The sequence below is a fragment of the Lagenorhynchus albirostris genome, chromosome 10, assembly GCF_949774975.1.
Source record: "Lagenorhynchus albirostris chromosome 10, mLagAlb1.1, whole genome shotgun sequence".
Taxonomy (NCBI): domain Eukaryota; kingdom Metazoa; phylum Chordata; class Mammalia; order Artiodactyla; family Delphinidae; genus Lagenorhynchus; species Lagenorhynchus albirostris.
Genome location: NC_083104.1, coordinates 46,209,208 through 46,237,098, shown reverse-complemented (window position 1 = coordinate 46,237,098; position 27,891 = coordinate 46,209,208). Strand labels below are relative to the sequence as shown.

At 38.9% G+C, this 27,891-nt stretch overlaps 1 protein-coding gene across 1 annotated transcript in view; it reads left to right on the top strand.

The window, feature by feature from the left end:
- ANO10 (anoctamin 10) overlaps positions 1 to 27,891 on the top strand; it is a 213,148-nt gene that overhangs the window by 44,283 nt on the left and 140,974 nt on the right. Inside the window, exons 10-11 of the mRNA XM_060162288.1 lie at positions 5,126 to 5,317; positions 12,774 to 12,902. Coding sequence (XP_060018271.1) covers positions 5,126 to 5,317; positions 12,774 to 12,902 — 321 coding nt within the window. The remainder of the gene's footprint in view (positions 1 to 5,125; positions 5,318 to 12,773; positions 12,903 to 27,891) is intronic.

Genomic DNA, 27,891 nt, shown 5'->3' with positions numbered 1-27,891 from the left:
AGTTTCACTGTTGATTTCTTCACTCTTCAGAGAAGTAAATCGATGCCATATTGCTGGGCATATTTAAAAATCACATCCGTATGCTGCAGCACACATAAGGACATTCTTTCTGGAGCCAAATGCAACCAAAGAGTTGTTTAGAAACTGCTCACCACTGAACCCCCAGCTGAGCGTCAACCTGCCAGCTCCCAAAGCACATGTGTTTGGCATTGCTCTTTGGCAGGCCTTGCAAACAGCCAGTGAAACTCACTCAAAACCCCTGGGTTCACACTTCATCCAAATACCCAGAGCGTCTGGAAGAAGCACTTCCTGCCATCCCCAGTACTCTGTAATTATGTTTGAGTGTTTTCTATTTTAGTAAAATATAAAATAAAAAAGGAAACCAACTACAAGTAGAATCTGACTTATACTAAAGCTCTCAGCTACTGAGCCTAATATGCCTGTCTCGGTGCAAGACTGACTCTGAGATGCAGTAATGCTAATTATAATTATTAATTTAAAATATTCATGTTGCTTTAAAATATGATGATGAATAGTCTTCTTAAACTGAAACTGTTGTTGCATGTGCACTGGATGATCATGAGAGCGCCTGAGGATGCTGGAAGTGGGTGCCTGTGGCTCCCTCACCCAGTCACTGCACCACATAGAGTGCTGCCCAGCCCCTCTTGGATCAGGCTGTGAGCAGCAGGCCGTTGGGTCCAGTCAAGGAGTTACTCAGGTGACAAGTCACAGTCACCAATGACCAGGCATCCCATTTCAATGCAGGCGCCTTTTTCCAGTTATTAAAGATCACGAAGGAACTCACCTCTTTCCGTTTATATCTCTTACCTACAAATCAAGGGTATGTAATGACTTTTGCTCCTTTCTTCCTTTGGACTAAACCTTTTAAAGCACATCAGAAAGGTTTTTAAATATAGTTTCAGAGGGATTTCGTCATGCTTTCCTGGTTTCCCCCTTTTCTTCCGTGGACTCCTTTTTCTTTTTTGCCTCTTTGATGTGTCTGCTACTTCCACTAGGGCTATTCTGGGGAGCTTCCTTGTTACTAACAGCTTTTTTTTTTAACTTCTTTAAAAAGTTGAGGTAATAATTCACATACCATAAAATTAACCATTTAAAAATGTACAATTTAGAGGATTTTAGTAAATTCACAAGGTGGTACAATCATCACCACTATCTAATTCCAGAACATTTTCATCATCGACCCCCAAACTCCCCATACCCAGTAGCAGTAACATCTTCCCCTAGTCTGGCAATCACTAATCTACATTCTGTGGATTTACCTATTCTCTGCATTTCATATAAATGAAATCATATAATAGGTGGCCTTTTGTGTCCGGCTTCTTTCTCTAAGCATAATGCTTTTAACGTTTATTCACGCTGTACCATGTGCCTGTACCCCATTCCTTTTTTTGTGGTTGAATAATATTCCATTGTATGGATACACTACGTATTGTTTATCCATTAATCAGCTGGTAGACATTTGGATTGTTTCCACTTTTTGGCTATTATGAATAATGCTATTGTGAACATTTTTGTACAAGTTTTTGTATGAACACATGTTGCCATATGCTAGGTCGTATGTTAACTCAACGTTTAACTTTAAGGAACTGCCAGACTATTTTCAAAAGTGGTGGTGATTCTATATTCCAACTAGCCACGAGTGGGGTCCCATTTTTTCCACAGCCTCATTTTTTTTTTTTTTTTAAATGATAGCTATCCTAGTAGGTGTAAAGTAGTATTTCATTGTGGGTTTACTTTGGATTTTCCTAATGCCTAAATATATTGTTCATCTTTTCATGTGACTTTTGGCCATTTGTATCTCTTCTTTGGGGAAATATATATTCACATTCTTTGCCCATTTTTAAATTGGGTCATCTGCCCTTTTGTTATTGAGTTGCAAGAGTTCTTCATATGTTCTGAATATAAATTTCTTATCAGATATATGATTTGCAAATATTTCTTCCCATTCTGTTGTTTATCTTTTTACTTTCTTGATGGTGTCCTTTGATCCACAAAAGTTTTAAATTTTGGTGACGTCCAATTTCTCTCTTTTTTGTAACTTGTGCCTTTGGTGTCGTGTCTGAGAAGCCATTGCTTAATCCAAGGTCAGGAAGATTTACTACTCTATGATTCGTTGAGTGCTTTTATCATGAAAGGGTGTTGTACTTTGTTTTTCCTGTGTCTATTGAGATGATTAAATATATTTATACATGCATACATGTATACCAATAAAACTGTTAATGTGGTGTATCACATGGACTAATATTTATATGTTGAACCAATCTTACAATCCTGGGGTAAATCCCACTTGATCACAGTGTAAAATCCTTTTACTCTGCTGCTGGGTCCACCTTGCTAGTATTTTGTTGAGGATTTTTATATCTTTATTCAGGGGTGTTGGTCTGTATTTTTCTTATGAAGTCTTTGGTTTTGCTATTGAGGTTGTACTGGCTACACAGAATGAGTTGGGAAGTGTTTCTTCCTCTTGTTCTTTCTGGAAGACTTTGAAGAATTAGTATTAATTCTTCTTCTAGTGTTTGAGAGAATTCACAAGTGAACTGTCTGGGCCTGGGTTTTTCTTTGTGCAAAGTTTTTGATTGCTAACTCAGTCTTTTTACTTGTTTTAGGTCTGTTTAGATGTTCTGTTTCTTCTCGAGTCACTTTTGATAGTTTGTGTCATTCTAAGAATTTACCCATTTCATCAAGGTTATTTAATGTTATTTTTGGCATATAATTGTTGTCATGTCCCAGGTCTCGAGTGAGTCCCTGGGGCAGGCTGCCAAGTAAGGGTCCTTGGCTTCACACAGGAAAGAATTCAAGAGGGAGCCATAGTAAACTGAAAGCAGGTTTATTTAGAGAGATATACACTCCATAGACAAGAGTGTAGGCTGTCTCAGAAGGCAAGAGCAGCCCTGAGTTGTGGTGATGGTTAGTTTTCATGGGCTGGGAAGTTTCATAGGCTAATGAGTGGGAGGAATGTTGTAGCTATCTTGGAGAAGCAGCAGGGATTTCCAGGAGTTGGGGCACTGCCCACTTTTTGGCCTTTTATGGGCGGCCTTGGAACTGTCATGGCACCTGTGGGCGTGTTGTTTAGCATATGCTAATGCATTACAGTGAGTGTATAATGAGGCTCAAGGTCTACGGAAGTTGACTCTTACACCATCTTGGGCCTAGTAGGTTCTAACCAGTTTTTGTCGTATCCTGCTCTTAATGGTTGTATCAGTCTTTTAATGGTTTCACCCTGCCCCTTCCTTTCTGTCTCAAATTGTTCATAATTCTTCTTACTTACAATTCTTCCCCTTCCCTTACTGACTTAAAGGTCAATAGTAATGTCCCTTCTTTCATTCCTGATTTTAGTAATTTGAGTCTTTCTTTGTTTCTTGCACAGTTTAGGTAACGGTTTGTCATTTTTCGTTGATCTCAATCATTTCAAAAAACCGAATTCTGGTTTTATTGCTCTTCTTTGTTTTTCTATTCTTTATTTTATTTATTTCACTCTAATCTTTATTATTTATTTCCTTCTGCTTGCTTTGGGTTTAGATTACTCTTCTTTTTCCGGTTTCTTAAGATGAAAATTTCAGTTTTTTTAAGATCTTTCTTCTTTTTTAACAAAGGCATTTACAGCCATAAATTTCCCTGTGAGCACTGCTTTCACTGTATCTTATTAAGTTTTGGTATGTTTCATTCACCTCAAAGTATTTACTAATTTTTCTTGTGAGTTCTTCTTTAACTCATTGTTTTTTTTAGGAGTGTGTTGCTCAATTTTCACATAGTATGTGAATTTCCGAAATTTCCTTCTGTTGTTGATTTCCCGTTTTATTCCATTGTGGTCAGAGAAGATACTTTGTATGATTTTTAAGCCTTTTAAATTTGTAGAGAAGTGTTTTATGGCCTAACATGTTATCTGTCCTGGAAAATGTTCCATGTACACTTGAGAAGAACGAGTGTTCTGCTATTGGATTGAATGTTTTATACATGTCTGTTAGGTCTTTGTTATTGTGTTAGGGCATGCCTTCAATACTAAGCCAGGAAGTTTAAAATTCTGCCCTAGCGTTCGTTCACTTTCTGCTTGTGCAGAGCTTCAGGGTTAGTCAGAGGTGAGATCTTAGACCTTTCTCAGATCTTTCCTAAGCTTATATGTGATCTTCTGCATGTGCCTCATCTTCTCAATTCCCAGTAAAATGTGGGAGCTTTGCAAACCCCCTGTGGATATCTCATGCTTCAGCCTTTTCTTTTGGGCTCCCTGGCTAGTCTGTTGTTTGCCCCAGCTGCTACCCTTTACCTCCAGCAGACTGATGTTAAAGCATTCAATTAACATCCCTGGGGGAGGAGCCTTTAGCTCTGGGAAGACTCTGCGGTTAAATAGAGACAAGCCTTTTGAGTGGGGTCTTCTAGAGCCAGGTCAGATGATGATTTCCCTGTGGGAATGAGGCCTTCAAAGATCTGCGTCCCCACTCTCCTCTCTGGCACAGGAACGCATGCTGTTATTTTTCGAGGCTGCTGCAGAACTCGGGAGCAGGATATGAAACTAGAGTAAGTTCAAATGCCACAAGGTTGAGCTTGACTAAATTCTGCCCCGAATGCTGCAAGCCTTTAGTTAATTTCCAGAGTACTGAAAAAGTTGCTTTTGACAAATTTTGTCATTTGTTGTTTGCTTTTATGGAGATGTAAACTTCTGGAGGTTCTCACTCTGCCGGTTTCACTGGCATCACCACCATCAGTTTTTTAATGGAGGGTCAGGGGCTGAGATGCTGGGGTACCCATGATGTGAAGGGACCATCATGTTAAATTTCTAATAATGATCCTGGATCATTTCTTTTTACTTGGTCAAGAGCAAACTTCTTTAGCTTTGCTGTTATTTACCTTAGGGGAAAAAAGGTAATAATCCAGTGATTCGACATGATATGAGCAGCTAAATCATTTTTTTATTCTGCATTTCAGGGACTTTAATATAAAATTGTCTTTGAATTTAAGTAAATTCCGTTGTTGAGAAGAAGGAATTGGGAGAAACTCTGAGTTTTTTTTTTTTTGGTTAGCTGCTCATGCCTTGAATAGTATTGCAAAAGACTGTTCTTATTAAGTGATATTAAAACAATGCCTGTTTTCTTCTTTTTTACATTTTCAGGGCACCTTTGATGATTACTTGGAGTTATTCCTGCAGTTTGGTTATGTGAGCCTTTTCTCCTGTGTTTACCCACTGGCAGCTGCCTTCGCCGTGCTAAATAATCTCACTGAAGTTAATTCAGACGCCTTAAAAATGTGCAGGGTCTTCAAACGCCCATTCTCAGAACCTTCAGCCAGTATTGGTGTATGGCAGGTAATTATTTGATAAAAAATTACTTCTTTAAAAACAAAATGAGGTATTGTGATTTAAAAAAAAAAGCTCTATGGAGAGATTTGGGAAAACTGGATTTTATCCTTGCCATGCCACAAACTAGCTGTGGAACTTCAGGTGGTCATTAACTTTCTCTGGGCCATGCTTTTCTTGTTTTTAAAGTTGGGGGCGGGGATGAGCTACAATCTCCACAACTCCTTTCAGATGTGAAACTTTGACGGTTTTCTTGGAGAGTAGTCAGCTGGGCCTCACCCACTGGTACTAATGAGGCCCTCCCCACTGCAGTGTCAGTAGAAATCACTGACACTGGACTTCTACTGGGGAGCCTGGACTTCCACTTCCACTCCTACCTGGCAGTAATGAGATTCCCTTTCAGATCCCTGCTAGGGTGGTCTCAGAGGAAGCCCAGTGGAGAGTCAAGACTTTTAATACCATCCAAGAGGCCACATGAGTGCACAAAGGAGGGACTTGTACCCCTCCATCAAAGGAGGTATTAGTGGTAGTCTAGTGGGAAGCCAGAACTCTTGCCCCTCTCCAGCAATAATGACCCCACTCCCCACCTTGGGTGTCAGTGGTGTCCAGGTGGAGAACCTGGACTTCTGCCTCTACCTGCTAGTGACAAGATATTGTCCCCTGCTGGAGTGGTATCAGAGGAACCAACTAAAACAAAAGGTTATACAAAATCTGGAGTCTTATAACACCTAAAGTATCAAGGTTTTTATTAAAAAATCACTCATTATACCAAGAACCAGGATGATACCAAACTGAATGAAAAAAATGGCCATCAGCAGATGCCACCACCAAGATGACACACACGTGTTGGAAATACTGGACAAAGATCTTAAAGCAGTCACGGTAAAAATGCTTCAACAAGCAATTACAAACACACCTACGACAGATGAAAAAATAGACTTAGAACGTCTCAGCAAAGAAATAGACACAAAGGAGAATCAAATGGACATTTTAGAAGTTGAAAATATAATAAACAAAAAGCTCAGTGAATGGGTGCAATAGCAGAATGGAAGGGATAGAGGAAAGAAGCAGGAGCTGGAAAAGAGAAAAATAGAACTTACCTGATCTGAACAACAGAGAGAAAATAGACTGAAGAAGTAAATATAGCCTCAGAGACCTGTGTGACTATAAGAACAACAACAAAATCTAACATTCCTGTTATTGGAGTCCAAGAAAGAAAGGAGAAAGAAGGAAGGGCTGAAAAGCCTCTTGAAGTAATAATGACCAAAACTTTTCAAACTTGGCAAGAGACCTAAAACTATAGGTTCAAGAAGCCAAGTGAACCCCAAACAAAGAAGTTCATGCCAAAACACATCATAATTAAACATCTGAAAACTAAAGACAAGGAAAAATATTCTTGAAAGCACTGAGAGAAATGACCTCTCACCTATAGGGGAAAAACAATTAGAATGACAGCCAGTTTCTCATCAGAAATCATGAAGGCCAGAAGAAAGTGGCACAATATTTTCCAAGGCTGAAAAATACTGTCAATACAGAATCCTATATTCAGAGAAAATATCCTTTGGGAAGGAAGGGGAAATCAAGACACTCTCAAATGAAGGAAAAGTAAGAGAATTTTTTGCTAGCAGACCTATCCTAAAAGAATGACTAAAAGTTCTGTAAACTGAGGAAATGATAAAGGGACAATGTCAGGAAGCAAAAACATGGTAAACAAAAACACAAGTAAAAACAATATATTTTCCTTTTACTCCTGAGTCTTTAGAGTTATGTTTGACAGTTGAAACCAAAAAATACAACACTATTTAATGGTTCTAAGTATATGTAGAAAAAATTTTATGACAATTATATTATAAATGGGGAGTGATAAAGGAAGGTAAGATTTCTGTATTTTACTCAAACTAAATGATACAAGTAGACTGAATGTATACATATATATACACACACATATAAAATATAGTATATATATTTGTGTGTGTATGTCTATATATAGAACAACCTCTAAAAAGCTATATTGTTTAAAAGATACACTCAAAAACATAGTTAAATCAAAATGTAGTAAAAAAAAATGTTGAGGTAACCTACAGTAAGACAAGGAGAAGAAAACAGAGAAATGAAAACACAGAAAATGAAGAAATGGCAGACTTAAGTCGATATTTTGATTAACGGTAAAGGGTCTAAAGACATGAGTTAAAGACAAAGATTGACATAATGGATTAAAATGCATAACTCAACTATATGCCATCTACAAGAAACCCAATTTAAACATGATTAAGCAGGTTGAAAGTGAAAGGATAGAAAAAATATATGTGGAAAAATTAATTGTAAGGAAGCAGGAGTGGCTATATTAATATCATATAGAGTAGACTTCTGAGCAAAGAAAATTACCAGAAAGGAACATTCTTTGATAAAAGGGTCAAATTATCAAGACGATGTAGAAATCTTATATATTCAGCAAACAACAAGGTTGTAAAATATGTGAACTAAAAACATAGAACTAAAAGGAGAAATAGATAAATCCACAATTACAGTTAGAGACTTCAACATCCGTTTCTCAACAATTGACAGAATGCTGGATAAAAAATCATCAAGGTTATTGATGAACTCAACAACACCATCAAATTATGAATCTAATCCATATTATAGAACATTCTACTCAACAGTAGAATATACTGTCACCTTCAACTTGATAAGGAGCATCTATTTAAAAAAACTTAAAGCTAACGCCATACTTATTAGTGAAAGATTGAATGCTTTCTTTCTAAGATTAAGAACAATGCAAGAATGTCCACCGTCACTACTTTTACTGAATATAGTACTAGAAATTCTAACTAGCATAGAAAGGCCAATGATATCTCCAATTTACCCACTAGCTGACCACAGGTACATGAGCAAGCCCAGTCAAGGTCAGCTAGACCAGAAAAATTGCATAGGTGAGCACAGCCTAAATTGTCTACCTGCAGAATCATGAGCTAAGTATATGGTTGTTGTTTTAAGCCAGAGAGTTTGGGATGGTTTGTTACACAGCAATAGCTAACTAATGTAGGAAGACTCAGTATTCTAAATATATCAGTTCTCCATTAATTTACAAATTAATTAATCTACAAATGAGCTTATAAATGTAGCACTATCCTAATGGAAGTTTTTCTTTTAACTAGGTAAACTTATTGTCAAGTTCACAGGGAAAAATAAATGAAATAGAATAGCAAGAAAACTCTAAAGAATAAGGGCAGGGACACTCCTTCCTACATGTTAAAGCTTGTTATATAACCTCAGTTCTTAAAGTAGTGTAGTGCTGGTGCATCATTAGACAATCAAACCAATGGAGCAGGATTAAAAGTTCAGAAATTCAGTATATGATATAGGTGAAATGTCAGTTCAGTGGAGAAAATTATTGACCGTCCACCAATAGTTTTGGTATAATTAAGTCTCCAAAGTGTGTGTGTCAAGGGGTAGTTTGCTCTTCAGAAGTTAAGAGGAAAAACGGCAAGACACAGAGTGGGAGAAAATGTTGACAGTACATTTGTCTGCCAAAGAATTTGTATTCAGATTATATGAAGGACTCACCAACTCAATAATAATGCAATTAAATGAGAACATGGACAAAATATTTGAAGAAATGCTTCACTAAAGAATATATACAAATGGCCAATGAGCTCATGAAAATATTTACAATTAGCTACCAGGGAAATGCACATGAAAACCACAACGCAATAGCACTGTATACCTGTTTTAAAATTAAGAAGACTGATGATGCCAAGTGTTGGCAATGAGGTATAGTAGCTGGAACTCTCATACATTGCTGATAAGCATGTACTATAATGGTCACAAAACTAGAATGCAGTTTGTAAAAAAAGTTCAACATACAGCTACCATGCCACCCAGCACTTCTGCTCTTAGAAATCCAGGGGAAATGAAAGAATATGTCCATACAAAGACTGCACAGGAGTGTCCATAGTAACTTTATTCACAGTAGTCCAAAACTGGAAACAACCCAACTTGCTGTCAATAGGTAAATGGGTAAAAAAAATAATTATGGTATATTCGTAAAATGGAGCACTACTCGGCAGTAAAAAAGGAATAAATTACTGATAACATACAATGTTAAAATCTGTATGTTGCTAAACCAAGATGGTGGAGGAGTAGGAGGACTTGGAGTTCATCTCTTTTCACAAATGCATCACAAATACATCTACAGATGGAACAGTTCTCACAGAACACTAGCTGAACACTAGCAGAAGACCTTGGACACTGGAAAGGACAAGAAAGATCCCCACATAACTGGGTAGGACAAAAGAAAGAAGGGAAAAAGAAGAGGAGAGGAAGTAGGATGGGATCTGCGCACTTGGGGAAGAGCTGAAGCAGAGGAGAGGTTCTTGTATCTGGAGAAGCCCCCTCACCGACGAGGAAATCAGTTGGGACAGAAGGGGATCATCTGAGGCTCTCAGAGGAGCATGAAACGGCTGGTCTGTGGCAGATAGAACAGAGTAAGATCTACACAGATTGTCCGTGCCACAGCCCTGTGCATCCCAGACTGGGACGTGAGTCCACCAGTGCACACGGGGGCTGAGAGCTGGAACGTGGGGATTGGAGAACAAACCCAGGGGGAGGACTGCTGTTGGCTGCGAGGAGACAGCCAGAGGGGATGGGAGAGAGGTAATCCACAACTGGGAATGCTTGTGGAGGAAACCCAGACTGCCATAGAAGCAAGGCGTCACTGTTAAGTGACGCGCAGGGGGTGGAACCACCATTGAAGCCTCTCTCTCCCCATGTGCTGGCCCCCTGCCCCGCCAAGTGCTAGGAAAAGCCCCCACCAGAGCTGACCTTCTCATGCCTGCTGCCAGGTGCTAGGAAAAGACCCCACCAGGGCTGACCTTCTTGAACCAGCTGCCAGGCGCTAGGCAAGGCTCCCACTAGGGCCAGATCTCTCACGCCCATGGCTGCCAGCTTTCCCATACACTTGTCGCCGGCAGGGCCCCTGCAAACCAGGCAGCTGTGCCACCTCCACGTCCTGTCCTCACTGGGGCAGACATGCGTGCTCCAGGGCAGTCTCAGGAGCAGACTCCTGTGGATGGCCCATGTGCAGAGGTGGGGCTAAAACCACAGATGAGCCCCAGGGGCGGGGCGACTAAGGAAGAGGAACCAAAACCTTTCCATGCAGCTGCACAAACCGCAGATTAAATCCCTGCAATTGGCTTGGTAAACCCTGTGTCTGGAATATCTGAACGGACGAGTGTTCCCATAACTGAAATCAGTCTAGCTCTAGCTGCTGTGGACTTTGGGGACTAGTACACATGGGAGTTGGGCCAGGTCAGAGTCTGAGCTGCCCCCACAGTGCCCACAGAGGGACCAGAGACTTAGGGGTTTTGGAGGGCCTCCTGGGGAGGTGAAGGTTGGCTGTGACTCACAGTGGGGAGAAGGACACTGACAGCTGAGACCCCAGGAAAATATAATTATTACTGTTTTTTTATGTTTTGTTCTTTTCTTCTGTTTTTTAAATTTGTTTTTACTTTTTATTTAGTGTAAAAATTTTTTAATATATTTTTAATTCTTTTATATTTCTATTTCTGCGTTACTTTTTTGCTGTTCTGTTTTTTCCTTGTTTTTTTTCTTTCCTTTGTTCTATTTGTTATTTTTTTATAATTTTTTTTCTCATTTTTGTGTTCTGTTTTCTTTGCTTTTTCCTTCAGTTTGCATTCTGCTTTTTTTCACTAATATATAGTGACAAAAAAACAGATCAGTGTTTGCTTGGGGCCAGGTATAAAGTGAGGGGTGGTTTGCTTGGGGCCAGGAATCTTTTGGCGAAAATGGAAATATCCTATTTGTGATGGTGGTTTCACTGGTAAATACACTTATCAAAAGTTAATGAAGTGTATACCATAAATGAGTACAATTTATTTTACATAAATTGTAACTCAGTATAGGTGATATTTAAAAACCCAAAAGCTTAGTTAGAAATGTATTAAAAATGCAGGAAGCCAGACACTGTCATGTGCTGCCAATGGGAAAGTGAACTGGTCAACCCTGGGGAGTTCGGCTTGGTCTTATCTATCAAAATTATGAACACAGTGGCACCTTTGACTCAACTAGTCCACTTTCAGGAACTTACCCCACTTCCATACTTCTTAAATGACGTGTTTGCAAGTTTACTAGTTGTAGCATTATTTGTAATAGCAAGCAATAAGGAAATGGTTAAATTAACCTTGGTACATTGATGCAATGAAATACTTAAGCAGTTGTGACTTAAGTCTTTCGCTGTGACTTAAGAATGAGGGAGATCTTTGAGTACTGACACGGAATATCCTCCAAGACATTTTAAGTGACAAAAGCAAGGGGCTTGACAATGTGTATTATGCTGAGAAAAGAGTAAGAAAGTATATGTTCAGGTTTGCTTATATTTATTTGCATACAGTGTCTGGAAAGATACATAAGAAATTAATAATAGTGATTATCTTATGGGGAGAACAGGAGGTGACGAGGGGGAGAAAGGGGACAAGGAGACTCTTCCCTATACACTGATAACATTTTATTTTTGAACTAATTTATAATAAATCAATAAATAGAAATTTAAAGCTATTTTAAGATAAAGTCCTGAGTAGATTTTTTGTAAAGAAAACTGGAAAAATAAGATTACACAAAGGATTTCTAAAATATTGTAAGATGGTAGATATTCTTCCTGGGACAAGATTTTATTAAGTTTGGATCCAATCGTGTTTTGTTTTGCTTCTATATTTCTAATAGTTAATTGTATTTCTTAGAATTAGACATTGTTATTAAGTAGTGATCACCAAGTGCTGTACATAAAAAGAAAGAAAGAAAGAGAGAAAGAGGGAAAGAAAGAACAATGGTCACAATGTTTCCATAGTCCATACTCAGTAATACACACCAGTTTCCTTCATGGGACCCTGGTTCAATCTACTTAGTAGGTCTCAGTGGGGCCTGGCATCTGTATTTTTCTGAAGTTCTACAGGTGATTCGGTAAATGCCGCTAGGAAGGGATCATTATCGCTGGTGCCTTGGGTATGGCTGAACCAGATGTGGTATGTGGTCTGTCAAAGTAGAAGGACCGTTTCACGAAATGAATTCTATTTGAAATCATACCTAACTGTTTTTGAATGTGAAACATTCTCTCTGGCGGCCCTAGTTTAGATTCCCTTTAGCTATGCATAGAGTCAAGTAACTTTAATAGTGTATTTTTCTTGGATGTGTTCCCAATTCAGGTCCCTGGCCACCTCCATTTGGGAAGATAGAACATACTGTTTGGGATATTCAACCCAAAAGTAACTGAAATACCTCTAACAGTATGGCTTTTTTGAGCTAACGAAAATCATGGCATTATAGAGAAGAAGTTGTACATGTCCTTGGAATGTTTAGAACTAAGGAAAGACTTTAGATAATACGAAAAAGGATGAGGAAATATGGAAGCAGTCCTTATGGTCTTTAATTTCACATTTTCTTTTTCTTTCAGTTGGCTTTTGAAACAATGAGTGTTATATCTGTGGTCACTAACTGTGCTCTGATTGGAATGTCACCACAAGTGAATGCACTCTTTCCAGAGTCAAAAGCCGACCTCATTTTGATCGTAGTAGCAGTGGAGGTAAGTGAACATTTAGACCTGTTTTAAATAGTCTCTACGTCAGATGCCTGTGTTATTCTAAGGCAGTGATGTCTCTGGCTGTCAGTGATGGGCAGTTTAGCGACATGCATTTACTGGTAAGAAAGCAAAGTGGCTCAGGTAATAGGAACACATGAGGATCCAGGCTGTTCATTCCTGGTTATTGACTACTACAAAAAAGTCACCGTGGTGCTAACAGGACTGATTTTTCCAGTCTTTGTGCTGGCCTGTCTAGTGTTGAGGAGATAAATCCTATTTGAAATAGAATTCTATAGATTTAATGGGTTTTTTTTCAGTCTGTTTGAGGGTGAGGGAATCTGTCACTTCCACTTTCTAAAGCAGATAAATCCTAAGAAATGCTTTTTGATCATGACTTAAGTCTCATTTGCAATAGGTGTGGGATTCATTGCAAAACACTCTGAAACTCCAAAATGTAACGTGTAGGAAGACTCATAATTTCACATACCAAGTACAAGTAGGCTGTCTGTGTACTTTTTAGATATTTGTCTTGTTTATCATGTTTCTGAATACAGATTACCGTAACATCTTGAAAATTAAGCACTAACCAGTTTGCAAATGGAAGAATTTGCAGGAATTTTTTTGTTGCTAGTGATTATAGTTGTCAGGAATATTGTGATCTTTCATTTTTAGATACTAAAAAAATAGAGCAGTAGTGGAGATTTATCAAAGTAGAATTTAGTAGGATCATAGAGCAGTGATTCTGGACTTAGGGCTGACCGTAAGAAATGGAATTGTGAACTTGTATATTTCTAATGGTGGCTAAAGAAATATATTCTCCTTTGCTCTGTTTGCTCTTTTAGTGTATTTGATAGGAATCTGTGTTCATGATAGAAGTTGTACGTAGAGTATGCATTTTGGAGAATGATTTTAGACAGCAGCAACTAGGAAGGGAAAGAATGGCTTTGCAGATAAAAGTAGGTCTGTTTTGAATTTTGTGAGTTGAACAGGATTTTGGAGAGCGATTTGCAAGGCAATTTATTACCTGTGGCAGTAAGAGAACAAAACAGAGGTACCTTGGACAGGGGATGGCCAGCTGGCCAGGCTCACAGTGCATCTTCTTGATTTAAGATATGGCCCTTAACTTTGCAGATCTTGGAAGTTGTCTTTGCCAGCACATCCAGAGCTAATAAGGCTTTGTGGCTGACTTACACTTAATCATGAGACTCACAGGGGACTGACCAGAATACCAGGTAGTTAATCTACCATAAGGAGACTTTTCCAGTGCTTATAACCGTAGGTGTTAAAGTAGAAGTGGAGGGTTTCCTTGGTGGCGCAGTGGTTAAGAATCCGCCTGCCAGTGCAGGGGACACCGGTTTGAGCCCTGGTCTGGGAAGATCCCACATGCCGCGGAGCAGCTAAGCCTGTGCGCCACAACTACTGAGCCTGTGCTTTAGAGCCCGCAAGCCACAATTACTGAGCCTGTGCTTTAGAGCCTGCACGCCACAGCTACTGAAGCCCATGCGCCTAGAGCCTGTGCTCCGCAACAAGAGAAGCCATCGCAATGAGAAGCCCACACACTGCAACGAAGCGTAGCCCCCGCTCACTGCAACTGGAGAAAGCCCGGGCTCAGCAGCGAAGACGCAATGCAGCCAAAAATAAATAAATAAAATAAATAAATTTAAAAAAGTAAATAAAAAAGTAGAAGTGGAATTGGTTGTTAGAAGATTTCTTGGTAAATTTAGAAGCAGAGCAGGAGGAGTGTAATAGTCTTGAGAGACACAGGGTACCTGAAAACCATCCCTTCCTTCAAACAGAGCAGAGCGCTTTCATGAGCCGGATCTTGGTGTCCATCGCCAACTTCTGAGCAATGCTGGATGATTTCAGTACTGCCCACTTCTTGATTTTGCCTTCACTTTCTCTAGACTTTTGGCTGGCCCAGTCTTCCTGAATATTCCCATTAATTAGACCACTGTCTTCTTTTGTATTGGTGATCTCTTAATCAGATAGCCACACCCTGCTTCTTAATTAATGTGGGAGATTTCCTGGCCCATAAGACTGTCCTGTAAATGGCTAACCTCAAGTGTTGCAGACTGATTTTGCTGGTCTAATCCTCATGTATTCACTTAATCTGCAAGTTTTAACGTGTACTTTGTTGCTCCCCTGAGCTAACCCTTATGCCTCCTCTTACATTTTTAGTCTCTTCATGTAGTATTAAAGTAACTGTTTTACTGTCATTATCTAAACTGGTTCCTTAGAGTACAACAGAAATAAGCCTCTATTTAAAAATCTTGTGAGGAGAAACCTTAGGGTTTTTTTTTTAAATTTTATTTATTTTTTTGGTTGCCTTGGGTCTTCGTTGCTGCGCGCAGGCTTTCTCTAGCTGCGATGAGCGGGGTCTACTCTTTGTTGCGGAGCGCAGTCTTCTCATTGTGGTGGCTTCTCTTGTTGTGGAGCACGGGCTCTAGGCGTGTGGGTTTCAGTAGTTGTGGCACGCGGGCTCAGTAGTTGTGGCTCACGGGCTCTAGAGCGCAGGCTTAGTAGTTGTGGCACACGGGCTTAGTTGCTCCACGGCATGTGGGATCTTCCCTGACCAGGGCTCAAACCCCTGTCCCCTGCATTGGCAGGCAGATTCTTAACCACTGTGCCACCAGGGAAGCCCCAGGATTTTTTTTAATTAAAAAGAAAATTTTAGGTTTTTTTTTAAAAGCTTGATTGAGTATGCAATGTAAAATTGAATAAAAGACAAAACGATCATTATTTTATGTTGGTAACTCAGTGTCATGTTACAACTTTTGTGTATTTACTGCCATCTAGTGTTTCCTTTAAAAACTCATGAGACTTCAACACTACTTTTATTTGTATAATAGTTGCAGAAATTAATTACAGACTGACCAAGAGAATAGCCTACCAGTATGTGAAACCATATGATAGAATCATATGAAATGCCGTTTTCTGGGTTAAAAATAGTCAAATATTGGGAATTTCATAAAATTCAGCCCACAGCATTAAGTCAGTATCTAAATAATTTCTCATAAATAATCATCATTATCTTCACTTCTGAGACAAATTTCGCTCACTTCTTTGATGTAATTTCAAGGAAAGGATCACTATGTTAAATGCAGAATTACACAAAGATCTCCATTTCCTAAAAGATAGAAATGGCCTAAAATCCTCTAAATATCAAATGTTTGATAATCTTTCATTTTAGCGTTAAATGCATTCACAGTTTTCTTCTAATTTTACACTTGGCAAGACGCAGCAAACATATTGAATGCTAACAATTCACCTACTAAATGCTGTTCTTTTTCTAGGGTGAAAATGAATTAACTCACCTAGCAGTTGCACTGCATTTCTGATGGTTAGGTTCTGGTGACCAGCAAGCCAGTCTGCACCATGCATGTTTAATTGGTAGTTTTAAAAATATCACTGAATTGCAGTTTATTTTACAAAAGAACGTAAGTTAGGTAATTTTCTGTCTAGTGCTGCTCAGAAACAGTTGATTCTCATCTCTTAGTAATGACTAAAGGTGTCTTCTGAGAGTGGACTGAACCCTTAGGGTTCTTTTGTGCCCCGACTCACAGGCTTTATTTTCCTATTTAAAAAAAAATTCGTTTCATACTTAAAGAAAAGTTGCAAGCATAATACAGATAATCCCTATATATCCCTTTATTAGGAGTCACTAATTTTGAACATTCTGCCGTATATGTGCTTGCTCTCTGTCTCTTGATTGATTTACCTCTGTATTTGTATGTACATATAGATATTTCAAACTATCGAGATTCTATTTCTGTACTGCCTCTTAATGCACTGTGGCCCTGGGCCAGTCACCTTGTCTTGTAAGCTCGTCTCCTTGACTGCGTATTGAGCCCAGTGCAGCATCCTTTCCAGGGATGCTCTGAGGAGTGTAGTAGAAATGACACATGTGTAACCCTAATCGCAAGTGTCTGGCATGGAGCAGGTGCTGAACAAATTGCAGGTCTTGTTATCACTCTTACAAGGCAAGATACTGTACATGTAAAATGCCAAACACAGAGCTGGGCACTTGATCAAGGTACAGTGGATGTGAGCTGCAGTTCTAACCATCTCTGCAATGGCAGAATGAAGCTTTTGTTATCTTTATTATCATTCTATCATCATTTGTTAAGCAGGCAGTATAGCAGCATGGTAGTAGCTTGGGGTGTCAGAGTCGGGAGGTAGACGAATTAGAATTTCAGCTCTTCCCCTTAATCTCTGCACACCCTGGTTTCCTTAGATGTAAAATGAGAGCATTGGTATTGTACACAAGAAGTGATGTAACCAGGTCTGACACAGAGGAGGAGGTGGAAAAGTGATGACTTCACAGTACCACCGTTGTTAATGAGTTAATCCTTTAGCAGTTGTCTCATGTGTCTCCATCAGCTCATTCATGCATTTCCATGGGCTTGGTTCTTCATAATAACACTGAATTGGTTTTGTTTGTGCCAAAGTTTCTTACTTAAGTATTCATTGCCTTCTCTTAGGTGCCTGTTTCCATCCTGTGATATGATTCCATTTTTCTTCTCTCTTCCTGGTCTTGTTCCCACATCTGAGTTCAGCCCTCCCTCCCTCCCTCCCATCCATCACGCATCAAGTCTTGCTGATTCTGACTTCTGAATATCTGTTGAGTTTCTCTTCCCTGTTACCATTGGCATGGTTGGAGTTTAGGCTCTCACCATTTCTCATCTAGACTTATTTTTTAACAGCTTTTGGAGCTATAAGTCACATAACCATACAGTTCACTCATTCCAGATATACATTGCACGCCTCTTACCTGGACTTTTACAGCAGATCCTCACCAGCCATCTGGTTTTCACGCTTTCCCTCCCCTGCCTCGTGCTCTCTACTTCTGGAGTGGTTATTCTAAAATGAAATTCTGATCATACTTCTCCTCTGCTCACAGAAGAAATGCCCAAGTTAAATATCAGGTTCTTTATAAGCTCCTTTTCCCCTTCACCTCCCCTGCTGCCCCATCTCACCCTTGGACATGCCGGAGCCCTTCCTACAAGTTGCTATTAGCATTTACTAAAACTGTACGGCAGTCATGTATGTCTTCCACCAGACTGAGCTTCCTGAGAGCAGGGGCAAGGACAAGCACGTAATAATACTCAATAACTGAGAAGTGGCCATTGAATTACTTTAACTCTTTGTTTTCAAGTGATTAAGCAATCGCTTGTTAAATGTTAATGAATGAATGAGTCACATATAGTTGTTGTTCTTTTTCTTCAGTGAACATACAGTCAGTGTTAGCTATTTGAGAATTAACTTCAACTTTTTAATTAAAGATTCTGCTGTACCTTTGGGAAGTACACTAACAAAACCCCTATGGCAAAATATGAAAATTATGTTATTTATAAGAAAAGGTGAACTGAATTAGGCAGTATGGTGAAGTGATTAAGAACATGGGCACTGGATTCAAATCCTGATTCCAGTTTGACAGGCTATGTGTCTTTGAACGACTTTGAACAATTCAGTACAATTGGTATGCAGATACTGAATAAGTGCACGTGGTATGCTTACCACAGTGCTTGGCAAGATGAAGTATTCAGTATTTGTTAGTAATTGTTGTTGTCTCAGAAAAAAAGATCTGTTCTCATAAAAGTCTCTTCACCTGGTTGAAAGGTCTGATTAAATTCAGAGATTTCAATTTAAAAACTTGCCTAGGAAGGAACCCACAACCAACTCTTCACCTTCTCCACTTCCCAGTGTGGGACCATGTGTTGGGTTCCTAAGAAGGTAAATAAGGTTTTTGACCTTTGGATTAGGGTACTTGGGATGGAATTATTGAACTGGGTGTTTTCCTTCTTCCTTTTGCTTCATCAATTCCTGTGATAATCTTCGTAATTTTCTCATCTTTCTATGGGCTGCCTCCCTCTTCAGTTTGATGAAACATTGCTCTGTGTTCTCTTAATGGTGTGGGACTAATTAAAGACAGTCAAGGTAAATTCTTTCATTGGATATGTATTCATTGGGTGCTTACAATATGCTGGGCATTACCAAGATACAGCCCTGGCTTTAGAAGTGCTCACAGAGAGAATCCTCTGAGAGATAAATCACAGTGCAGTAGAAGGCCTCTTTCCTAACCTTCCCCAGCTCTCTCCATCCCCTCCTGACAGAGTTCCGACTGGCATAGACTCTCCCAGCTTGCTGGGTGGGAGCCATGGGCAAGATGTCCACTCACTGAGTTAAGTGCTTACCAAGAAGCACTTTGTTCCCAAATCTGTTTATGTGTGGTATTCTCGTTACTGTGATTGGCATAATTTAATTAAATGGAATGAAAACTGATGAAATGTGTGTGCTAAAATAGAGAAAGCCGTCATTTCCGTGAAAACCTTTGGAAAGACTCCATAAAGACAAATTACTATCAGATGGATAAAGATGAGTCAATTATAAAAGATTAGGGAAAATCATAAAAAATATGGGCAGCTTCCAGATTCTGTTTTTATATTGCTTCACAAGTGTCTTTAAATTTTCACTCTTTGTTAAAGAAAACAAACCTGGGAATCTTTGACATTGTATCATGGGTGTTATTTATGCCTAGAAGACAGTGAGAAGCTCCATCACTGGATCCTACTCAAAGGAAAGGCCTTGGCTCCACATTAAAAGATTTGCAAATAAATGTATACATTTAAATGTTTGTTAAAATAAAATATTAAAGATAGGCATTTTTTTTTAATGGGTCCTCATTTTAGCTAACTTTTTTGGTTAACTGAGGAATTACTGACCCAGGTGAGCTGCCTAAAGGAGCTTCTGTCCTTGGGGAATAGGGGATTAGGGGCCTGGCTTTTTTTATTTTTATTTTTATTTTTTGCAGTACGCGGGCCTCTCACTGTTGTGGCCCCTCCCGTTGCGGAGCACAGGCTCCGGACGCGCAGGCTCAGCGGCCATGGCTCACTGGGCCCAGCCGCTCCGTGGCATGTGAGATCTTCTCGGACCAGGGCATGAATCTGTGTCCCCTGCATCGGCAGGCGGACTCTCAACCACTGCGCCACCAGGGAAGCCCAGGGGCCTGGCTTTTAAGTTTGTCAATTAATGGGAAATATTGGTTTGTTGAAGGACCCAGTGCCCTTCAAAGTGATGATTAGTATATAATCTGTTTAAATGTGACTTTGTTGATATCCGAGTTTTGCAAATTACTCTACATTCTTTTTTTTTTTTTTTTCTTACTCTGCATTCTTTTAAGGTGATAACAGTGGTTATAACCTGTTTCTTATCCTGGAAAGTTTAGGAAAAGGCAGGTCTCTGAAAGAGATCAGTTTATACTCGGAATGAAGTTGTTTTCAGATAAGAATTTTGGAAGCATTAAGAATTAGAAAGCTTGACAGTTTCTCTACACTCTTAAGTTATAATTTCTACCTTATTTAAAGTAAAATTGCAGAACATCCTGTATATCCATATTCAAACGTAAATACACCAGATATCCACAAAGAAAATGACTTGGGTTATTCGTCTTTGAGGACTGTCACTCAGGTCTCCTCCCAGTTGGCGCTTTCAAAGCCTCCTGTCAAGTACCTGCTCCCTCTGATATCTCCTATTACATCCTAGCCTGTGCCCCGCCTTCAGCCACAGACCTGCGAAGTGCACTGGCTTCCACTCAAACTTACCTGCTGACTGCCTCTTTGCATGACATTGAACTTCCCTTTCTGATACATAAACCAGTTCACAGTCAAACTTGCCTCCTTTCTCTGCTTTTCTCTTTTATTCCTTTGGAGAATGGGAGATAAGAAAGCATTTTGGTTTCATTTTTTTTTTCCTAAGATGGAAAGCAAGTTGTGCTTCAGAAAATTGAGAGTAGACTTTAAGAACATAAGAAATCTCCACTCTTTATAGTATTGGATGGGATGTTGAGAAGTACCAATCCAAGGGGAATACATTTGGGGAGGCCTTGTATGGCAGGGGACCTCTTTTGAAGGAAGAGTGGGACATTGGGGCAGCTCCAGAGGGAGGAGTGACTTGGGAATGGTGTGGTCACAGGCCATGTGGGTTTGCTTAGGGAGAGTGAAGAGCATGAATTGGGGTATAGGGGTAATGGGTGGGGGGCTCAGAGCTCATGAGGAAAACTTTACATTGCATGTACATTTCATTGTAAAGTGGTCCGTTTTAACATGCTCAGAGGCAGGACTGCAATATTCATTTCCCCTCATTAATGTCAACTCTACTTGGCTATTCCCAGTGATACATGAAAATGAATAGCTTGAAGATTGAATCTACCATATCTCCCCTCCTTTCCTTACTAGGGAGTAGGTGCCGCATGTGGGTATGAGGAGGTTGAAGTGGGTTTATGCCTGAGGAGCCTGACCCTGCGGGTGTAGACAGCATTGGCTGTCCTCTGCCCTGGGCCACACCTGCGCCCTCCTGTGTCTCAGTGGTCCCAGTAGCCGCCAGGTTTCTCTGCTCTTTCCACAAGGGTCCAAAAGCTGGAGTCTGCCAAGACCTCTTTTCCATTGTCCTCCAATCCACCTTGTCTTTTTGGTTCCTGCAGTCCTGTTGGTTAGGTCCCAGTGCTTTATGCCTGCCAATCCTTATAGTTTATTTCTTCTGCCAGAAATACAAAACTGTCAGAATAGTTGTTGTTAAGGACCTGTTCTTTCAGCTTTCCGTCTGTGCTTTCATATAACTTGTTTTATTTCCGTTTAACATGCTGTTTCTGGGTTGCTGGTCTACACTGGAAAGACAAAGAAGAAAAATTACACTCTTGCCCTCTAAGGAGACCTCAACTCACAGGCAGAGCATTTCAGTAGTCATTTTTGATGCCTATCTTCTTGCTTTTCCCCTCAATTAAAACAGTGCCTTTAAATCCATGTTTCTCAGCATCTGGACCCTGCTTAATCACCCCTCTCCTTTAGGAAAGTTCTCCCACATTAGCAGTACCCAAATCCAAAATGTTGTGTTTGTCCTCTAGGTCGAATCTCACTTCAAGAAACCCTTCACTGTTTTTTTCACACTGGAATTCTGTATCAAAGATTGAACCAGGTTTGAATATCATTTTTTAGTGCCATAGATTTTGATGTATTAATTGGATTTGGTGAAATGGTATCAATTTGACCAGTTAACGATTTTTCTAGTTATTTTTATATGTCATAATTACTCTTTTATTTTGTCGTTATTTCTGTTTTCCTTCTTCCACGCCCCTCCCACTTTAGTCTGTAGCCTAAAAGGTTCAAAGGGGCTTTAGTGTCTTTTGTAGTCCCCCAAGGGGCTGTGTTCTAAAGATCGGTTAAATTAGAAATAGCGTGAGAGTGTTTTTGCAGACTCCAAGGTGCTTATAAATGTAAGATGTTAATATTACCACTGTAATTTCTTCCTAGGTAATAAAATGTGTTCCCAATCCCATTATGTTATAAATGTTACTAAAAGCGGACTATTTTCAAAGATGTTAAGAATCATGAAAGGAAGGGAGAGAAAGATTTTAAATGTTGATTACTTTGTAAGAAAACGTCTTTTTATCTTACATATTTTAGTTGAAAGCCCTTCTCTTCCAATTGAAAGAATGTAAATGCCATGTTTTACACACACACACATTCATAATACATATATATACATATATACATATATGTGTGTGTGTGTATTTTTTTAATAAGATATGCCTGTTCTGAGCCTGAAGATCAAGTTTCTTCTCTGGCAGCTTGAGCACAAGGTGGAGGATGAGCTGCAGAAAACGTAAAGCTATGATTATCCCCATGCTTCTGTCAGTGGGCCCCAGCTGGGACCATTTCTGCATGTGCATTAAGATTGTAGTGCTTCCATTATCCCTTCTAGTTCAGCACTTCACGGGAAAACTAATTGGCACCATCTGTGCTAATAATTAAATCTGTGATGTGGTCACTGGTGCACAAGGAATTCAGGTTGAGGGAGTGTTTCACAGCAGAAAGGTGGTGGGATTGGAGCAGAAAAAGAATATAATTTATTAATAGTCTTTCATGATGAGTTGTAGAAAACGAACCACAAGGCAAAAGAGCAGCTGTCTTTTGGGTCAGTGATATCCTTGCACTGAGGTTTTAGGAAGGATGGAGGAGCAGGACCATGGAGAGAGCTCATTGCAGTGTCTTCTCTTTGCTCTTACATCTGTCCTGTAGATTTTTGTCATCTGCATCCAGTCTAAATTCGAGCACTGCAATTTACTGAGGGTGGTTGTCAGGGAGTTAGCAGTAAGGTGAATGACTACGAAGGTACAGCACAAGGGCATTTTTTGGAGTGACAGAATTGTTCTTTATCCTGATTACGGTGATAGTTCCACAGCTAAGTGCATTTGGTAAAACTTAAAGAGCTGTACACCAAAAGGAGTGATTTTTACTCCATGTAAATGAAAAAGTAAAATTTTAAAAGTATAAAAATTTATTGAAAAACATGCTTTGGAAAATCTTTTGTCTCTGCCTCAGAATATGTTCACGATGAAAGAAGTATTTTTTCCCCAAAAGTAATAAAGAAACAACCTAATACCAATTAATCTAAAATTTGATTTTACATAGCAAGTGGCTGTTTTCAAACTCCAAATAAGATTTCATAATTGAATTTTTAGAGATAGTGCTAAAAGGATTAAGAGAAGTAGGCTTCTTTGGCTTTTCTTTTTTGAGCCCTCATAACTTTGTCTCAACATAAAAGGAGCTGCTCATCTTGAGTATATTTTTTGCTGATGAGAGGAAATTAATGAGGTGAGCCACAGTTCTCAGACATTGGAGAATTCACTGGTCATGCTAAGAACAAAAAGCATCAGCTGTTTTTATATTTTATTGTATTCAGACTGTTTTCTGAATGTGGGTCATGCAAAAAAAATGCAAACAATTATGTGGAAAGTAATATGCACTGCTCTTAAGCCTTTTAAAGGCACAAGGTATTCTTCCTGTGCTTCTAGAATCAGCAGGATTCTAGGACAAATAGGAAGCAGCACAGTAGGAACAAGTAAATGAGGGATGAAGATTGATGTCAGTTAGTGGAATCATTAAAAACCATAAAGTTTGTACTTGGTAATTTTTTTTCTCTGCCATCTATTTTCTTTTCTTTTCTATTCTATACATAGTATCAATAGTGTATATATGTCAATCCCACCTCCCAGGTCATCCCACACCCCCTTGCCCCCTCTGTTTCCATACGTTTGTTCTCCACATCTGTGACTATTTCTGCTTTGTAAGTAAGATCGTCTACAACAATTTTTTCAGATTCCACATATATGTATTAATATATGATATTTATTTTTCTGACTTACTTCACTCTGTATGACAGTCTCTAGGTCTGTCCACGTCTCTACAAATGACCCAATTTCGTTCCTTTTTATGGCTGAGTAATATTCCATTGTATATATGTACCACATCTTCTTTATCCATTCCTCTGTTGATGGACATTTAGGTTGTTTCCATGTCCTGGCTGTTGTAAACAGTGCTGCAGTGAACATTGGGGTGCATGTGTCTTTTTCAGTTATGGTTTTCTCTGGATAGATGCCCAGTAATGGGATTGCTGGGTCACATGGAAGTTCTATTTTTAGTTTTTAAGGAACCACCGTACTATTCATAGTGGCAGTATCAATTTACATTCCCACCAACAGTACAAGAGGGTTCCCTTTTCTCCACACCAGCATTTATTGTTTGTAGATTTTGTGATGCTGGCCATTCTGACTGGTGTGAGGTGATACGTCATTGTAGTTTTGATGTGCATTCCTCTAATAATTAGTGATGTTGAGCATCTTTTCATGTGTTTGTTGGCCATCTGCATGCCTTCTTTAGAGAAATGTCTGTTTAGGTCTTCCACCCATTTTTGGATTGGGTTGTTTGTTTTTTTGATATTAAGCTGCATGAGCTGTATATTTTGCAGATTAATCTTTCTGTCACTTGCTTCGTTTGCAAATATTTTCTCCCATTCTCAGTTTTATAGTGTCTGGCCTTACATTTAGGTCTTGAATCCATTTTGAGTTTATTTTTGTGTATGGTGTTAGGCAGTGTTCTAATTTCATTCTTTTGCATGTAGCTGTCCAGTTTTCCCAGCACCACTTATTGAAGAGGCTGTCTTTGCTCCATTGTATATTCTGGAGTCCTTTGTCATAGATAAGGTGACCATATGTGCGTGGGTTTATCTATGGGCTTTCTATCCTGTTCCATTGATCTATATTCCTGTTTTTGTGCCAATACCATACTCTCTTGATTACTGTAGCCCTGTAGTAGAGTCTGAAGTCAGGGAGCCGGATTCCTCCAGCTCTGTTTTTTTTTTCCTCAAGATTGCTTTTACTATTTGAGGTCTTTTGTGTTTCCATACAAATTGTAAAATTTTTTGTTCTAGTTCTGTGAATAATGCCATTGGTAATTTGATAGGGATTGCATTGAATCTGTAGATTGCTTTGGGTAGTATAATCATTTTCACAATATTGATTCTTCCAATCCAAGAACACGGTATATCTCTCCATCTGTTTGTGTCCTCTTTGATTTCTTTCATCAGTATCTTATAGCTTTCTGCGTACAGGTCTTTTGCCTCCTTAGGTAGGTTTATTCCTAGGTATTTTATTCTTTTTCTTGCAATGGCAAATGGGATTGTTTCCTTAATTTCTCTTTCTGATCTTTCATTGTTAGTGTATAGGAATGCAAGAGATTTCTGTGTATTAATTTTGTACCCTGCAACTCTACTAAATTCGTTGGTTAGCCCTAGTAGTTTTCTGGTGGCATCTTTAGGACTTTCTATGTACAGTATCACATCATCTGCAAACAGTGACAGTTTTACTTCTTCTTTGACATTTTGGACTCCTTTTATTTCTTTTTCTTTGATTGCCAGAGCTAGGACTTCCAAAACTATGTTGAATAATAGTGGTGAGAGTAGGCACTCTCGTCTTGTTCCTGACTTTAGAGGAAATGCTTTCACTTTTTCACCATTGAGAATAATGTTTCCTGTGGGTTTGTCATATATGGCCTTTATTATGTTGAGGTAGGTTGCCTCTGTGCCCACTTTCTGGAGAGTTTTTATCATAAATGGGTGTTGAAAAAGCTTTGTCAAAAGCTTTTTCTGCATCTATTGAGATGATCATATGGTTTTTATTCTTCAATTTGTTAATATGGTGTATCATATTGATTGATTTGCATATATTGAAGAATCCTTGCATCCCTGGGGTAAATCCCACTTGATCATGTTGTATGATCCTTTTAGTGTGTTGTTGGATTCGGTTTACTGGTATTTTGTTGAGGATTTTTGTGTCTATGTTCATCAGTGATATTGGCCTGTTATTTTCTTTTTTTGTGATATCTTTGTCTGGTTTTGGTATCAGGGTGATGGTGGCCTCATAGAGTGATTTTGGGAGTGTTCCTCCCTCTGCTGTGTTTTGGAAGAGTTTGAGAAGGATAGGTGTTAACTCTTTTCTGTTTGATAGAATATGCCTGTGAAGCTATCTGGTCCTGGAGTTCTGTTTGTTGGAAGATTTTTAATCTTCCAGTTTCAATTTCATTACTTGTCATTGGTGTGTTCATATTTTCTAGTTCTTCCTGGTTCAGTCATGGAAGGTTTACACCTTTCTAAGAATTTGTTCATTTCTTCCAGGCTGTCCATGTTATTGGTATATAGTTGCTTGTAGTAGTCTCTTATGATCCTTTGTATTCCTGCGGTGTGAGTTGTAATTTCTCCTTTTTCATTTCTAATTTTATTGATTTGAGTCCTCTCCCTTTTTCTCTTGATTGAATCCGGCTAAATGTTTATCAATTTTGTTTATCTTCTCAGAGAACCAGACTTTAGTTTTATTGATCTTTGCTATTGTTTTTTTTTTCATTTCTATTTCATTTCTTTCTGTTCTAATCTTTATGATTTCTTTCCTTCTACTAACTTTGGATTTTGTTTGTTCTTCTTTCTCTAGTTCCTTTAGGTGTAAGATTAGATTGTTTATTTGAGATTTTTCTTGTTTCTTAAGGTAGGATTGCATAGCTATAAACTGCCCTCTTAGAACTACTTTTGCTGCATCCCATAGGTTTTGGGTCATCATGTTTTCGTTGTCATTTGTTTCTAGGTATTTTTTCATTTTCTCTTTGATTTCTTCAGTGATCTCTTGCTTATTTAGTAGTGTATTGTTTAGCCTCCATGTGTTTGTGTTTTTTACATTTTTTTCTTCCCCTGTAATTGCTTTCTAATCTCATAGTGTTGTGGTTGGAAAAGATGCTTGATACGATTTCAGTTTTCTTAACTTTACCGAGGCTTGATTTGTGACCCTAGATGTGATCTATCCTGGAGAATGCTCCGTGTGCACTTGAGAAGAAAGTGTATTCTGCTTTCGGATGGAATGTCTTATAAATATCAACTGAATCTATCTGGTCTAATGTGTCATTTAAGCCTTGTGTCTCCTTATTAATTTTCTGTCTGGATGATCTGTCCATTGGTGTAAGTGGAGTGTTAAAGTCCCCCAGTATTATTGTGTTACTGTTGGTTTCCCCTTTTATGGCTGTTAGCATTTGCCTTATGTATTGGGTGTATAAATATTTACAATTGTTATGTCTTCTTATTGGATTGATCCCTTGATCATTATGTAGTGTCCTTCCTTGTCTCTTGTGACGGTCTTTATTTTGAAGTCTATTTTGTCTGATATGAGTATTACTACTCCAGCTTTCTTTTGATTTCCATTTGCATGGAGTATCTTTTTCCATTTCCTCACTTTCAGTCTGTATGTGTCCCTAGGTCTAAAGTGGGTCTCTTGTAGACAACATATATACGGGTCTTGTTTTTGTATCCATTTAGCCAGTCTGTGTCTTCTCATTGGAGCATTTAATCCATTTACATTTAAGGTAATTATCAGTATGTATGTTCCTATTACCATTTTCTTAACGTTTGTGGGTTTGTTTTTGTAAGTCGTTTTCTTCTCTTGTGTTTCCTGCCTAGAGAAGTTCTTTTAGCATTTGTTGCAAAGCTGGTCTGGTGGTGCTGAATTCTCTTAGCTTTTGCTTGTCTGCAAAGTTTTTGATTTCTCTGTCAAATCTGAATGAGAGCCTTGCTGGGTAGAGTAATCTTGATTGTAGGTTTTCCCCTTTCATCACTTTAAATA